Source organism: Pholcus phalangioides, unplaced genomic scaffold, assembly GCF_987345545.1.
Source record: "Pholcus phalangioides strain wild (caught in Gottingen) unplaced genomic scaffold, Ppha-v1.0 ptg000031l_1, whole genome shotgun sequence".
Lineage (NCBI taxonomy): Eukaryota > Metazoa > Arthropoda > Arachnida > Araneae > Pholcidae > Pholcus > Pholcus phalangioides.
In genome coordinates, this window is record NW_028301621.1 from 1,460,245 (window position 1) to 1,476,078 (window position 15,834).

Consider the following 15,834-nt stretch of genomic DNA (forward strand, 5'->3'; position numbering starts at 1 on the left):
ACATGCTGGAACATGTTCAGTGTGTATATACGTGAATCTAACGTATTTATGTTGTCAGAGTTGGGGCTTCTTTTGTGTTCTTGCTGGTGACACTTCTTTACTACATTGCAAAAGATACTAAAAGCAAAATAAGGGATAAATCGCACCAGAAAACAAACAACCACAAAGTACAAAAAGTTTTGTTTTCAGCAATCAGTCATTGTATTTTAAAAAGAATCAAGTAAACTTAAACTATATTAATGCCTGAAACGTATAATCAACCAATGGTTGTTAATGACAACCAATAGAAACAGGTAATAATAACAAGTAGCAAAAAGTAAATTGAATTACTGAGTAACAAGATCACACATCGAGTGTGATAAATTTAAATCAAGCGAAAAACAATCAAGCCAATAATACTGAATTGGGATATATTTTGTAACAATCACCTACATTGAGTGTGCTCTTGTTAATGCAGGTTTAAATTAAAGTACTGACATATATTTTAGAATAATAAAATTAAAATAATGTAACAATGAAAAGTAAAGAAAACTGATGTAAATATATGTAACATAAACTCATGATAACTAGATATAAATTTATATTTATTTATATAATATTGCTAGCCAAATAAGCCTATATAAGAGAATGCATTTGAATGTGACACATATCTTGCTTAATACTGCATGAAAATTTGATTGTGGGAAAATCAACAATAGAGGAGGGTAGTTTTTCCATTCAACTATGGACTATGGTATGAGGAAAGAAACTGTATTTAAAGCAGTCAGCAGAAGCGAAAATGAGTATAGGTTTTTGGGGATGGCCACACCTATAGGAGATGTAGGATCGTTTGGCTAGAATACAGTCGAATACTGTTATAACGAACTCCAAGAGACTAGAGAAATAACTTTGTTATAACAAAATTTTGATATAAAGGAATTCCAGGTTTTTGCATTGTTCTTATGTAAACTTATCTGGGGGATTAGAAAAGTATTTATTAAAACAAAATTTTTGCTATAATGGTATTCGTTAAAACAGAATTCGACTGTATCAGAAGTATCAAAAATTTGATGGCCATCGAGAGTCTTATAAAGCAAGGTTAATTGAGACATTGAGCCGCTGTGGTGGTCGAGTGGTTATAGTGCCGGACTCGTGATGCGAGAATCCGGGTTCGAACCCCACAGTGGTGGTCGGCTGAAGTTGGTTTTCTGTGGTTCCCAACTTCAAGGCGCAAATGCGAGCCGATCTCCCCGTTAAAAAGTCTCGCCACAGAGAGCAACAGTCCTACAACGGTAAATCATTCAACCATAACACTTCACTCATAGTTAGTAAAACTGGGGGCAGATGACAGCTCTACACATAACAAGCATTACACAGAAACAAACTTTACGTCAGGTTGCACTACACGTACACGCACATTCCCACATGTACCGATTCGTTGGGGGGTTTCGCGGGGGGGGGGTGCATGTGTGGTGTAGCAGTAGTAGGTAGGGGCTCGGGGATCCATGATGTTCTTAAGTCAGCCACCTCGTTGGGCAATTTGCCTGTTGTGGCGTTGTATTTGTATTTGTATTAGTTGTATAAGTTGGAGAGTAATGAGAGGGTAGAGATTAAGTTCACGTTTAATTTTGGAAACAGAAACAAAAGAGGATCAGCAGTCATGGATGAAGTTGATGACTGATTTGAGTTTGCCAATATCACCAGAGGGGTCCCAGATTTCAGATGCATAGGAAAGTATGGAAAAAATTAAGTTTGATAGAAGAGGAGTTGGACATTGTGAGTGGCATATTTAAGTTTATAGTGCATATTTAAGTTTATAGTGCATATTATTGTTATGTTAATTACATCACTTCAATTAATTAACCCTTTATATCCCCTGATGGTACTTTAAAGTACCAGGTTAGATAATTTGTTTTGAACTGTTTCAAAAACATTGTTTTTTTGTCTTTAATTAGAACTAAAATGGCCTACCAAATAATTTACATGATAACTGCTTATTATTATCATTACATCTATACTTTTATTTTAATTTATTATAATTTTCCACTTTTCCCAATGTCGGATATAAAGGGTTAATATCCAACTTCAGTCATGAAGATCTATAAACTTTTGATTGTTCAATCACAATTACTCCCTCAGGGAATCCACTGGGAAAGATTTCAAATAACAATCAATTTGGAAAAAAATCAAATCAATGCAAACCTTCAAAAACTTGAGAAATGATCTTGAACCATAATGGAAAGCAGCTTCGTAATTTTCTTGAATGACATACAGCAAAGCCAATTCACTTGTAAAATGTTCCTAGATAATATATTAAACAAAAAAAAATTCACATGTTGCACTATGTAGAATAACTCTTAAAAAGCGATTTTTCAAGGCACACATAATTGAATAAATAAAATTTAATTAGGTGTTCAAGAAAAGCAATCATTGCTAAAAATAAAAAATGTAAATGCAAAAAATTTTCAAGTATGAAAAATCAAAATGAACAAAACTACTTTGTCAATCTAATAATACAAAAAAATTGTTTTTGCTGAAAAAACATAACAGTATATGCATGTACAGAGTTAATGAGAAATAAATTAAGTTCTGTGCTTCAGAGAGCTCTGGAGTTCATTCTACAGCTCCAAATCAGACAAAATTTGTGCTATTGATAATTTAAGTAATGCACTTGTCATTTGCTAAATTAAAAAAAAATAGTAAAAAATCTGTCTACACATGGCTCTGGAATACATATGGAATTCATACATAAATGTTTAACATTTAGCACTAAAACTGCTTAATATGTCCTCTTTTATTTTGAACAATGTGCTATAAACACACATGACAGCATTCGACACCCCGTTCTGGATATTTCTGCAGACTCACTATGTTCAGCTGTGAAAAATATGGTTTTACAATAAGAGCACATTGTCCAAAATGGAGATATATTGAGTAGTATTAGTGCTACATATTAAACATTTGTAAACATAAAGCATATTCAATATTAGTGTGCTCCAGCATCACCCATCGATGGATCTTTTTTATATTATTTAATAAATGACCTAAATAAATAAATAAAAAACACCCAACTTCAAACCTAATTAGAGATATTTATATTCAATATCTTTCCAATGAAGCAAAAGTATCTGTTTTTTCAAGCTTCTTTTAAACTTTTAAATCCCTCAGAAATTAAACTCCAAAATAATAAATATTGAAAGAATAACAAAACTAAAAATATCTGTTCATAATCAGTGAAATTTATTGTCCAAAAGAAAAAATAATCTTCTCAAACTTTCTTTTTTTTTCTATTTTCAGCCTACCTCAAGGAGCATTCTCCTATCCTCATCAGACTTGGCTGCATCCACAAAGGTCAGAAGTGATTGATCACCTGAACCATCAATAAGAAGCTTAGTTTTGGCTCGAATGACATAAGGAAGGTAGTTGTCCTTTGAAAAAAAAACTTTAATGGTGACTAAAATCAGTTTAAAATGCACACAACACCACAACTGCAGCTTCTGACTCACAATAACACTCAAACTGACTCACAATAAGGTAACTATTATCCCAAATTTTGTCAAGATCTGGTTTCTTGGGGTCAACAAAACGAGAAAGAGCTGTTTCTTCTAAGTCTTTCCACTGGGTTAACTTATCATAACACTATATGCAAGTAATGGAGAAATATATACAACCAATTAAAAAGTAAAAGCACATCAATTTATGATTTATGTATCAAAACAAATATTATTAAAATTCAAGTAAATTTTTTTTTTCCACATGGGTGAAATTGCTTTGAACTGGTTAATACAAATGACTGAATAAAAAAAATCCCTCATTCTAAGCTTATCAAAAGTCTTGTGCAGCAATTAGGGTGGCCATGGAGAAGAGTTTATTAATGATCAAAACCCTCTGTTCGCAGGAGCAATTTCATCCAGAACTTTCTTAATAGTGAATACAGTCAAACCTCATTAGTGTGCCACCCGGGTAACGCATCACTCCACTTACCAGGTCACTTTTTAGAAATCCCAATCGTCATCTATGTGGTTCTAATGTAATTAAACTACTGATAATGCATCACCCCACTCCCTTAAAGAGTCACTTTTGTAAAAGCACTCTTTGGAAAATTACCATTCAAATTGGAAACTCTTTGCACAATATGCATGATAAGTTAAACATTCACTCTTAACCACATCAAAGATATGCCTAGCATTTCAAGCAGAAGCCACTGAAGCTATCTCTACTAACCCCCCAGCCCTTTCACTACAGGCTTACGTTGGCACTACAAAGCAGCATTATAGTGGAGGAATATCAAAAATCTACCTATTAAGAAAATTTATATCGAGACTGGAAAGCACAACAGACAGAGACTTCCAATTTCTATCTCTTTGGAGAAAAGGATCACTTCTACTACCTACAAAACTCACCAGTATATTTTTTTCAATCAAAAATAAACATTTTTTTAAAAATTTAAACTCATGAAAAATATTTTTTTTCATTTATGACGTTTCAAAAAAAAATTAAACTGCCACACAAGACAACCATACTTTGGTTGCCATAAACATGCAGAAAAATTTGGGAATTTTAAAAATTGAAAAAGGCAATATTTTGTGTTATTCAAATGCTTAATTATATAGCAAATAAACATTAATTGAATAAGAGAAACTTGAAAGATCAGTTTTCATGACTGAACAACTAGTTTTTTTTCTGCATGAATGCATCAATAGGGAGACAGGAATCAGCGCAGCTATGACTTACTGCATTTAACGAGTCAGTCTACTTAGGGCTTTTCACACGGAGCGGATGCACATCCGGAAGAAGTTTTAACAATTGGTATATGCTGAGTCTTTCAGAAGAGGCGAAATTCGCCTGCACCTTCGAAGTGTTCATGCGGGTCCGGACATTGTCTGCATGTGTCAAAACATAAGTGCAGGTTCCGCATCCGCACATACAAGTTTTGTACATTAGGTTATTCGGAGCTATTCACAGGACACGGATGCGGGTCGAATTTGTCCGCATCTTTGGTTACTTTTTAAAGATGATTTTGCATGGAATTTTTTTTAATTATTTGCCATAAATACCCTTAAAAACACCATATGAAGGTCCCTGTTCATCAATAGGATGTACTCACATATGTCTATCCCTCCATTTCCTTCTGAGATTAAGGAGATATAGCAACTTTAACTACATTTTGCCCATACTTTACAATTTTATACAATAAAACCTATCAACAACGGCCACTGACGGGACCAATATAAGTCGTTCTGTAATTCATTACAAATATAATCGACTACATATTTTAATAACTTTTAAATTTAATTGAAAAATTTTAATTTTTTTCTTTTTAAATATTTAAAATTATTTAAAATACAGGGTGATTATAAAAAAACTATCCCGACATATGACCCCTAACTATCATACCATTTACAGAAACTGAATGAAATTTTGGCATAAGGTATTTTGATGTATGCGCTCAAGAATGATATGGAAAACAACAGTGTCACTCTAACAGTTACGGTTACAGTGAGAAAATTTCGAAAATATCAAATGGCAACACCAAGTTTTTTGTATTGGAATGTGATCTCCATTGTGAAAAACCCTAAATAGCGTTCGAACGGCAACTGTAGCATGAAAATCACCGGCGGTAGATAGGCTAAAAGTGAGGACAACCAATAAGGACAGAGAAGCAGCATAAAATAAAGCATTTTATTGTGTTTCACAAATTTTCCACATGACCTTGTGGAGGAATAATCAGGCTGGGATCTCAGCCGAAGAAACGGTGTGACGAATGAAACGAACATTAATGCTCTGGTGCACGGCAAAGTCCTTTTTCCTTGCCTAGCTCCGGGGATTTTCGTGCTACAGGTGCCATTCCAACGCTATTTTGTGTTTTTCAGTATGGAGATCGCATTCCAATACAAAAAACTTGGTGTTGCCATTTGATATTTTCGAAATTTTCTCACTGTAACCGTAACTGTTAGAGTGACACTGTTGTTTTCCATATCATTCTTGAGCGCATACCTCAAAATACCTTATGCCAAAATTTCATTCATTCATTCAAAATTCATTTTCTGTCAATGATATGATAGTTAGGGGCCCATATGTCGGGATAGTTTTTTTATAATCACCCCGTATTTATTTTTAATCTTTTAATTTTTTTAAACTTAAAAAAAATTCTTTTATTAAACAACGTTATCCACGTACGGCGTTCACTTAGGGCCGGATTAAGACGTTTGAAGTCCCTAAGCATTTGAAAATTTTTGATGCCCATCCCGTACCAACAAGTATATTTTACTCGATATTGAGTCTATAAACTAAAAAAAATTGAAATTTTATATTTCAGAAGTGACTAATTTAAGGATGGGATTTCACTCTAAAAGGTTTATGAAAGTTATTTTATAAAACTTGAAAAAAGCAACCAATAAATTTATAGGTTGCATTTGAGCAAATGCAACTGATCACCTTATTGGTTGCATTTGTAAAAGAATTATTATAAAATGTTTAGTGTAATACGGGCTTAAGACAGAAGTGTGATGTGAATATTCTAAGTACAGACATTTTGAAAGTCTCCACCCCTCCCCCTTTTTTTCTGCTTGCAAAGTCTGATATCGAATGAATTTTTTTTTTTTTTTTGGAACATCATTGGATGTCTTTGGAATTTTTCTCTCATATTTTCTAAAAAAACATAGATCTTAGATTTTATTACAAAATCTTTTGTAAATATTTTAAGATATTTTCTCCCATTGACTACTTGTGAGGATCGAACTGAAGGCATCTTTACACCCATATTCTATGGGGCACTAGATGAAACCACCAAAGAATGGCTCTAGGCTGCCTATGAACACTGAATCAGGGGTGAAGGAGAAAAATAATTACAAAAATTAAAATTTGTACATAAAAACTATTTTTTTCGCAAACTAAAGATGTGGACGAAATGCCCACATCTTTAATGTTAGTGCAAAAGGGGCCTTATGAGGGTATATTTTTGTCGCCCAAGAGTGACTCATTAACAAGATTTGACTGTATATCTTTTAGAATAGCAATATTCTATTCTCCCTTTAAAATTGTTTCTTCAACAGCACTGTTGAAGAAACATTTTACTTACTTATCCCAAAATTCTACAATACATTACCACCAGAAATCACTCACAATACTAATTTATCATCCTTTAAAAAGTGTGTCAAGCAATACATGTTCTCACTTGATGGTATAGAAAATTTGTTTCAATGTTTTTTTCCTTGCTCATATAATCCTTAAATAACGTAACAGTTTAATTTAACTACATGCTGCATCTAATACAAATACAAATACAAATACAACGCCACAACAGGCAAATTGCCCAACGAGGTGGCTGACTTAAGAACATCATGGATCCCCGAGCCCCTACCTACTACTGCTACACCACACATGCACCCCCCCCCCGCCCGCCGCCCCCGCGGAACCCCCCAACGAATCGGTACATGCGGGAATGTGCGTGTACGTGTAGTGCAACCTGACGTAAAGTTTGTTTCTGTGTAATGCTTGTTATGTGTAGTGCTGTCATCTGTCCCCAGTTTTACAAACTATGAGTGAAGTGTTATGGTTGAATGATTTACCGTTGTAGGACTGTTGCTCTCTGTGGCGAGACTTTTTAACGGGGAGATCGGCTCGCATTTGCGCCTTGAAGTTGGGAACCACAGAAAACCAACTTCAGCCGACCACCACTGTGGGGTTCGAACCCGGATCCTCGCATCACGAGTCCGGCACTATAACCACTCGACCACCACAGCGAAAGCAGTCGTTTTTGCTTTCATTCCAACATCTAAAAAAATTATATTTTTAGTTGCAGCATGTAGAACTGTTTTTAAATTGCACTCCTCTGTTGCCATTAATTTTTATTTTAATTTGAATAATTTTAATTTTTTTTTTTTTAGTTGACTATTCTGTTTTCCATACTAATCTTTACTAGCATTTACCAGAATGGGTCATTTTTTGATTGACTCCTTGGTAAATTTTTCTTTTTGTACTGTTATATGATAACAATAAATTTGATTTAAAAAAAAAAAAAAAAAAAAATTTGCGTGTTCTTACTTTTTGGTTTCAAGTTTTTTCCAACAGCATGTGTTAGATATTTCTATGTGTAAAAGAAATTCCCCATTAAACTTCAGGTTTTTCATGATATATGTATATTTTCCATGCACACTTTAGTCTGATAAAATGCATGTACATTTAGATTACATTATGAGCATAACATATTTGTTATAGTTATGAAAAATAGAAATTATAGTCTGATCCAAGATTTTTAAATGGAGCATATCAATTAGAATTTATCAGTCAGTTAAATAATAACAGCAATTTTATAAATTGTTGGTGAAAATATAAATATTAAAAATAATTCTTACAAATAGAACTGAACTGTCCCAAAAGTCTTTTTCAGCAGGATTTTCTTCTTCAGGAGCCAATTCATACAACTAAAATATAAATTAATAAAATAAATGTTTTAGATACATGTGATAACAAAAGAAAATACACATATTTAATAAGTGTTAATTACCTGTAAATATATCTTCAGGGCTTCAGCATACTGACCACTAGCTTCTAACGCCAAAACCTTTCGATTTACTTCTCTTTGTTCTCCCATTGTGTGTGAGAAAATGCCATTGACTACATCATATTCGTTCAAAGATTTATTTAATCTGAAATAAAAAAAAGTGAAAGCAAAAAATCACACACACACACGAATCTCTTAAAGTTCCTCAGCCAAAACTTTCTGGCAGTTATCCCCATAGAATATGCCAATCTGAATAAAACCGTTATATTGACTCTGCACAGGCACTGAACAAAGAAACAGTATCTCAGCTCTGAGGAGGGAAAATCGTATTTTAAAGCAGTAAAATAAAAAGTCAGTTGAATGCAAGGGTGTGATTGAATGCTTCACAACCATTTTTACATTTAAAAAAAGAACAGAGCTATCTAATTTTTTTTTTTTTATTCATGCAAAACTGGACATATGGTCCTCATATTTGTGTGTTTCTTTTAGATATAGGTACAGTTATCGCAAACCTCAAGTCTTGATGTAATCACATTACGTTGCGTGCACTGTATTGTCAAATGTAAATTACATTAGTTATCCTATATGACATGGGCAAACATTTGCTATTCATTGGTTCAAAATATGGTGAAGCTGATGAATGTTAAGTAATTTTTAGGTCATTATTCAGATGCATAAAAATAGTGTAGATTAAAGAAAGTAACTAACTAATAAAGCTTTTGTAATAACCTTTATAATCCTAAAGCTGAATATATATTTTATTTACTCATACAAATATTTCATAAAGGAATGATTAAATTTGAAAATTCATTTTTCATCAAGGCACATTATACTGTTGTAATATAACCACTTATAAATGATTGAAAAGTTCAAGGGTTGAAAAATGATTACTCTTATGGGGGTCAATCAATGCAACCTCAAAGAATATCCCAGGAAAAAATTAATTTTATTCATTTAATACATCAAAATGCAAAATAAACAAGACTTTCAATTGAAACATAAAAGAAAAAGGCTAGATGATTTCTGATTCCACATACCCTGCAAGCTTTATCCAAAGAGAAAGATCTTTACCCATTTGTTCTTCTGTTGCACGTGCTCTCTTCCTGAGCGGTTCTGAACCTTCTTTAGCTTTTAGTATTTGAGACTCAATCAACAATATACCTGTAAGTAATTTTTAAAAAATGCTTGGAATTTTCAAACAATGCTTTATATCAGTTTCTTAAACTTTTTGTTTCATCGCCTCCTTCTGCCAAATTTTTTTTTTTCACAATGCCCCCAACTTAAGCCAATCCATAGGATCCTGTACTAAACCCAAAGCTTCTACCGCCCCCGGACTATTCCATCACCCCTCAGGGGGGCAATATTGCCAACTTTGGGAAGGACTGCTTTACATCATAGATTGTGGGGTGCTTCTTATCATGCACAAAACTAGATTATTTGAGTATTTTATATAGGATCATGAAATGAGACATCTTTAGTGAATACAGTTATAGAGAAGAAACTGAATCAAATCAATTATTCATATAACTTAGATAACGAAAATAAATACCTATTCCTTTCACTCTTCAAATCAAATATCAAATCTACCCAAAATTGTATTTCCCAGGTAAAAAGTGAATGTGAACTCACCTATACTTTGTTGATTGCTATGCATACTGGCAACGTATACAAGCTCAGGGTCAATACCAATGAAACCAATTTCATGTAAGGATTCCTGAAAATAAATAAATATGCAAAATGATGTTGAATTGGAAAAATATAAACTGCATATTATGGATGCTTCATAAGTGGTTTGATACACTTCATAACTAATTTATCTGTTGAAATTAATAATCGCTTACTAGACAGAATGAGATTACAGCAGGTACAAACTCGTAGCTCTTTTTGATTACTTCCCACATGCAACTGCCAACTTCTTCTCTAAAAGTGTCATATCCTTCAGGTTCTTCATTTGTAACATCTGTACACACAGCTATTACCAGTGATTTGAAGAGCTGTTTTGCTACAGCAAGATCGCTCTGTAAATGTCCAGAAAAATCTGTTAAGCTGACTGATAAATTAGAAAAACTGGACCGCATAAATAGAAAACTACATAAAATGAGTATTGAAACAGCACATTAAAATGAATAAGATTTGCATGGGCCGAAGAGCCATCGTGAATTTGAACACTGACTTGACATTTCACTAACACAAGTGGTTCACATCAGCAGGAGATAATTGAATGTAACTGGCTGAAATAAAAAAATACAAAATCTGTGTCCTTGACTGATGAAAATGTGGAAAAATGCTGTTATTTTTAGAGCGATTCATCTTGAGAGAACTTTTCTAGCCAAGACTAGATGTTTATCATGAGTTCAAAACACTTCCACTGGTTGACAGTAGCAGAATTATTTACCATATTTTAACTTGTATAAGGAACAACTTTTAGCCAAATATTGGGTCATGAAAATAGGAGGGGTTTTAGAATAGTACTGTACTGCAACATTCAAAAAGTTCAGGACTTATTTTACTGTGGAAAAATGAACGCAGTTAGAACCTGTTTATTTGATGTTTTCTCCGAAATAACTACCCTGTGCAATTACGCATTTTTCGAATTGTTCATTAGAAAGATGTAAATGTGCATTGCAATTTTTATTTTTGTCACATCCTCCAATGCCTTCGTTGCTGCTCACTGCACCTCTTCGGAACATGAGAATCGTTGCCCCTTAAGCAAGTTCTTTATCTGAAGAAAAAGTCACAGCACCATCAAGAGCTGGTTGTAGAAGTATTGCAATATGATGTTTTGACAGGTAATCTCATACCAGGAAGGAACTGTGAGCCGGCACATTGTCGTGATGGAGCACACATGACAAGATCTGAAGATCTGTACACTTGCATCTCACCGCATCATGCAGATGTTTAAAGACTCACAGGTCCCTCTCAGCATCAGGTTTATCTGTCAAAAATCACATTTTGATATTTCCACAACCAGACATCATTGGTCTGTTGTCAACCCTAATATACACTATAGTATCAATATGCTCTGGACGGATTATGTAATCCAATATATACTATAGTATCAATATGCCCTGGACAGATTATGTAATCCCTTGGGCTAATACATAAATGGTAATATGTATGTTTCTGTATATTGCGACTGTATTGTGTGCGTATTTTGTTTATGTGTGTACTATTTACTCCCATGATCTTGCTGCATACATAACTTTCTTTTTTCTCGGATAAATGATTTGCTCAAGAGGCAACGATTCTCAGGTCTCAAAGAAATGTAGAGAGCAGCAGCAGCGAAGGCACTGGCAGGATGTGACAAAAAAGCTTGCAATCCGCATTTAAATTGTTGTATGAACAATAACAAATGTATAATTGCATTGGGTAGTTACTTTGAAGGAAACACTAATAAGTAGGTTCTGTCTATATTCATTCTACGCATCTCTCTTCATAATAAAATAAGTCTCTGAACTTTTTGAACATAGTGTGTGTGTGTGTAGTAGATATATTTTCATACATCTTTTCAACTTTTTTAGTAAATTTTACACCGAAAAAATCAGAGAGTTTTTTATACACGTTAAAATACAATAATTTGCCCTTTTTTTTCATTTCAATGTTGGCCACAGAACAAATAATAATATTAATGCTTACATTATTTCAATACTAGTATTGATTTTTTTTTTTTTTTTTTTTTTTTTGTAAGTTTCATTTGTGAATGAGAGCAAGTTTCCCATGTGGAAAAGTGTCCCCGCAGAGAGCCGGCAAAACTCAGCATGATACTAACAAAGCATGAAAATTCAGGTGTCTGCCATTTTCACTTCAAAATATAAAAGACTAATGGCAACACCAGTATAACACGAAACAAGCATAACTCTGGCAGCATATATATTAGAGCCACACATATACTCAGAACACATTTTCTTGTCCAGTTGAAGTAAAAAAATGTTATGCACACTCATTTAGTGGCATGCCCAGAAATCATCCAAGGCCTTCTGGTACTAAGTCGTACAAGATCCACCACTGAAGAGAATAAACACAAACTTGTATTACTGCTCTTCCAAAAGCTCTCCTTTAAAATAAAAATTCATATACTTAATAAAAGGAAAAATTTTTCATTTAATGAAGTATATCACCTGAGCTAAAGCTTGGAGTGGTGCTATAATTGCAGAATTGGGTATTTCAATGTCAGGCAGATCACCAATGCGATACTGGCGGTACATGGTGACTTCAGCCTCTCGACGTTTCTTCTGCTCCAATCGAAGGTCCTATAACAATACATACATTGAAAAACAAAACACCTCAGTTACATTCATCACAATTGAGTGAGTTCTCAAATTCATTATAGTTCTAAAAGTTAATAAACTGAAATGAAACTTAGAAGGAAAAAATAAATTGATGAATATTAGTACTTGTGAGCTTCATACTCTATGCATACTTTCATTGGTTTCTGGCCAAGACTTTTTTACATCAATTAAGCAATAAGCAAACAGTAAATCTTCCATTTACCTCCCTTGCATCTTTTCTACGCATCTCAATTCGAGCAAATGTATCAGATTCTTTTGTCTTGTCTTTAATGAACCTTCTTTTTAACATCCACACTCCTGATCTACTTTTGTCTATATTGAAAAGATTTAAATAAAAAGCTTTAAGAAAATTGACTGGAAAAAAGGATGTCATAATATAACTTTTTTTTTTTCCGGCAGATTATAAACCCAGATAATGATCACAATTGTTACATTTGAGTCAACTAGAGTCATTCATAATAAAGCTTACCTTTGTTTTGATCTTTAGTCAGTGAAGCATCTGTATGAGCTTTTTTGAATGCTTGTGTCATACGAGCTGTTAAAATACGAGATGGAGCAGCAGATAGGTTCAAGATAGATGCTTCATCTGCAGTGGGCCCATCATCAAAAGTATCTACGCTTTTTTCCATCAACCAGTTGTAAGTACTGCTTCGAAAATCTAAATTTAAATCAAATTTGGTGAAACAAATATACAGTTTTATAAAGAAGTAAATGCATAAGAACTAAATCAGTTTAACGTGATTGGCATACTATTATTTAAAAAAAAGTAAATTATAAAAACATATATAAGCTTACCAGAGTCTTTTGTTTCAGAGAAATCGCCATGCTGCTGAGTGGCTTTAACCATTCCTTTTAGATCACTTGATGAGCCCAGGCCTTCAAGTGAACTCATACTAGCATCCAAGTTACTCGAGGAAGAGTCAACAAAAAGGGGAGTCATAGCTGCATAACGCTGTCTCCATGATGTAGCAATACTATAAGCCTGTGAATAAAAATCAGAAGCCACTTATAATAAGCATACTAAAAAAACTTAAGACCTTGAAAAAGAAAAAATTTTTTTGCACAATAAAATCAGAAACAAATGCATGGGGAAAGTAAGAAACCAAAAATCTGATGCACATTGTTGCAATAAAATAAAATTTATTAGCCCACCCCTGCCTAAAAGAAAGATATTTAGTTTCTATTTGAACATTTTATTTCCCCAAGTACATTCCAGTTACTGACAATCAATATGGCAAGCTGCCCTATTGATGGTATCAAGCTGTTTAGCAGATGAATGTTAGTGCACCCAACCTCCAATTGGGCACATCTGGATTCAGATTTTGGTGAAAGGGAATGAGGGACAAGTTCAAAATTTGATCTAGGCCAGGGGTTCTCACACTTTTTTTTGCCCGTGACACCCTTTTCCTCTAATAAATGCTTATTTGCAGCCCCCCAAAGCAGTTTAACACAGAATCGCTTCAAAAAACATTTGTCTGGGCTGCCGCTCTTCGGTGCCCCTAACAAAGGTTGGCAGCCCACAGTTTGAGAACCCCTGCTCTAGGCTACAAAATCCTGGACTGTTTTTGAAAAATCAAGCAATAGACCTTGCATTATTTAAAGTACACACACAGAAATATATTAATGCATTTCCAGTATTCATCTTCAGATAGATAGCAAAAACTGAGCACACATGCATACACGGAACTTATATTAAATGTACGGTTAGGTTCCATGACCATTAACTCAGATACAGCCACCTCTTCAGAGGTAAAATGGTAGTGAATAGCCTCTATGGCAATGAATCAAAGCTGTATATAATTAGTAAAATAAAAGTAAAATTATTTTATGCATAAAATGACTTGTGTGATAAAAATGATGAAACAAAAATTCAATTTACCATGATTTCCCATAATAAAGCCATGCAAAAATAAAAGTGGAAAGTGTTAATTTTTAGCTCTTGTGGCTGATCCAAAGCCACAAACAATGCAGTAACTTTTTTTCATTATTTCTGACTAATGAATGGTAATGAATTTTTATAAACATTTTTTGTATGTTTATGAAAATTAGATTCAGTGGTAAAATTATTTTTTTTACTCTAGTATTATGTTCCAACAACATTAATCAGAAATATTATAGAATTTTCAAAAAAAACTAATAAAACAATAAATCACTTAATTCCATTTTGATGTTTCATCAAATTCAATTTCTCTAAATGTGCATATACATTACAGCAACTTATTCACTGGAAATTATGGTACTTTGGTAGTGAATTTTTTTAAAAGAGAACTTAAAAATCTACACTGTCAAAATTGTAAGTCTCAGTATTGAATTACACACAGCTCATGTTATCTCTCAATAAATGTGATAACTTCATGATTGGTGTATATTGATTATAAGGACATTATGAAATTCCTCCCATTTGTCTATATAATATTGGATAGTTTACACCGAAGAAAGAAAAGAAAAGTTAAAAAGTAAATATCACTGCTCACCGTAAAATTGCAGTCAGATAAAGGATGTTCAAATATTTTTCTTTTATAGTCCGGACTGTGAGATGTTCTTTCCAGCAAAAGAAATGTGGCATACTGCAAGAAATAATATTCTGTGGGTGGAGAATACATATTCTTCATCAATGCTATAAGACGTTCTTTTGTATTCAATGGAAGACGCTCTTCACTACTCCAAAAATTATCAACTGTTAACCTGGAAGGGCCATTAATAAAAATGAAACATATTTTTCTTTTTGTCACCTTTCACCAAGATTCAAGTGCTTAAAACTAACTTTGTGGATATAATTTAAATATGAGTAACACTGAAATCTTGCCTTAGAGTAATATCAGGATCAGCAAGAGCTTTCAACAATGTCTCTTGGGATAATCGCATTATTTCTAGCTCTTTGGCTCCATCTTTAAACCTAATTAAAAAAAATTATTAAACATCAACAGCACAAGCAACAAAGATGCAAGAGGCTGCCTAGTTTGTGCCAAAATATAATATTTGAAAACAATTTTCATTATTTTTACCATCCCTTTTATGTGAAGGAATATTTTATAATCATGCTGCTCATGCATATATCGA

At 33.4% G+C, this 15,834-nt stretch overlaps 1 protein-coding gene across 1 annotated transcript in view; it reads right to left on the reverse strand.

Annotated features, from left to right (window-relative positions):
- The window catches only part of LOC149066979 (DNA-dependent protein kinase catalytic subunit-like), a 133,420-nt gene that overhangs the window by 25,884 nt on the left and 91,702 nt on the right, over window positions 1-15,834 (reverse strand). The window contains exons 57-70 of the mRNA XM_089252858.1: window positions 15,581-15,670; window positions 15,249-15,459; window positions 13,570-13,756; window positions 13,244-13,432; window positions 12,977-13,086; window positions 12,604-12,735; window positions 10,327-10,503; window positions 10,115-10,199; window positions 9,523-9,646; window positions 8,489-8,630; window positions 8,337-8,405; window positions 3,508-3,618; window positions 3,282-3,407; window positions 2,182-2,280 (exon numbers count right to left, since the gene is read on the reverse strand). Of these exons, the coding sequence (XP_089108984.1) occupies window positions 2,182-2,280; window positions 3,282-3,407; window positions 3,508-3,618; window positions 8,337-8,405; window positions 8,489-8,630; window positions 9,523-9,646; window positions 10,115-10,199; window positions 10,327-10,503; window positions 12,604-12,735; window positions 12,977-13,086; window positions 13,244-13,432; window positions 13,570-13,756; window positions 15,249-15,459; window positions 15,581-15,670 (1,852 nt within the window). The remainder of the gene's footprint in view (window positions 1-2,181; window positions 2,281-3,281; window positions 3,408-3,507; window positions 3,619-8,336; window positions 8,406-8,488; window positions 8,631-9,522; window positions 9,647-10,114; window positions 10,200-10,326; window positions 10,504-12,603; window positions 12,736-12,976; window positions 13,087-13,243; window positions 13,433-13,569; window positions 13,757-15,248; window positions 15,460-15,580; window positions 15,671-15,834) is intronic.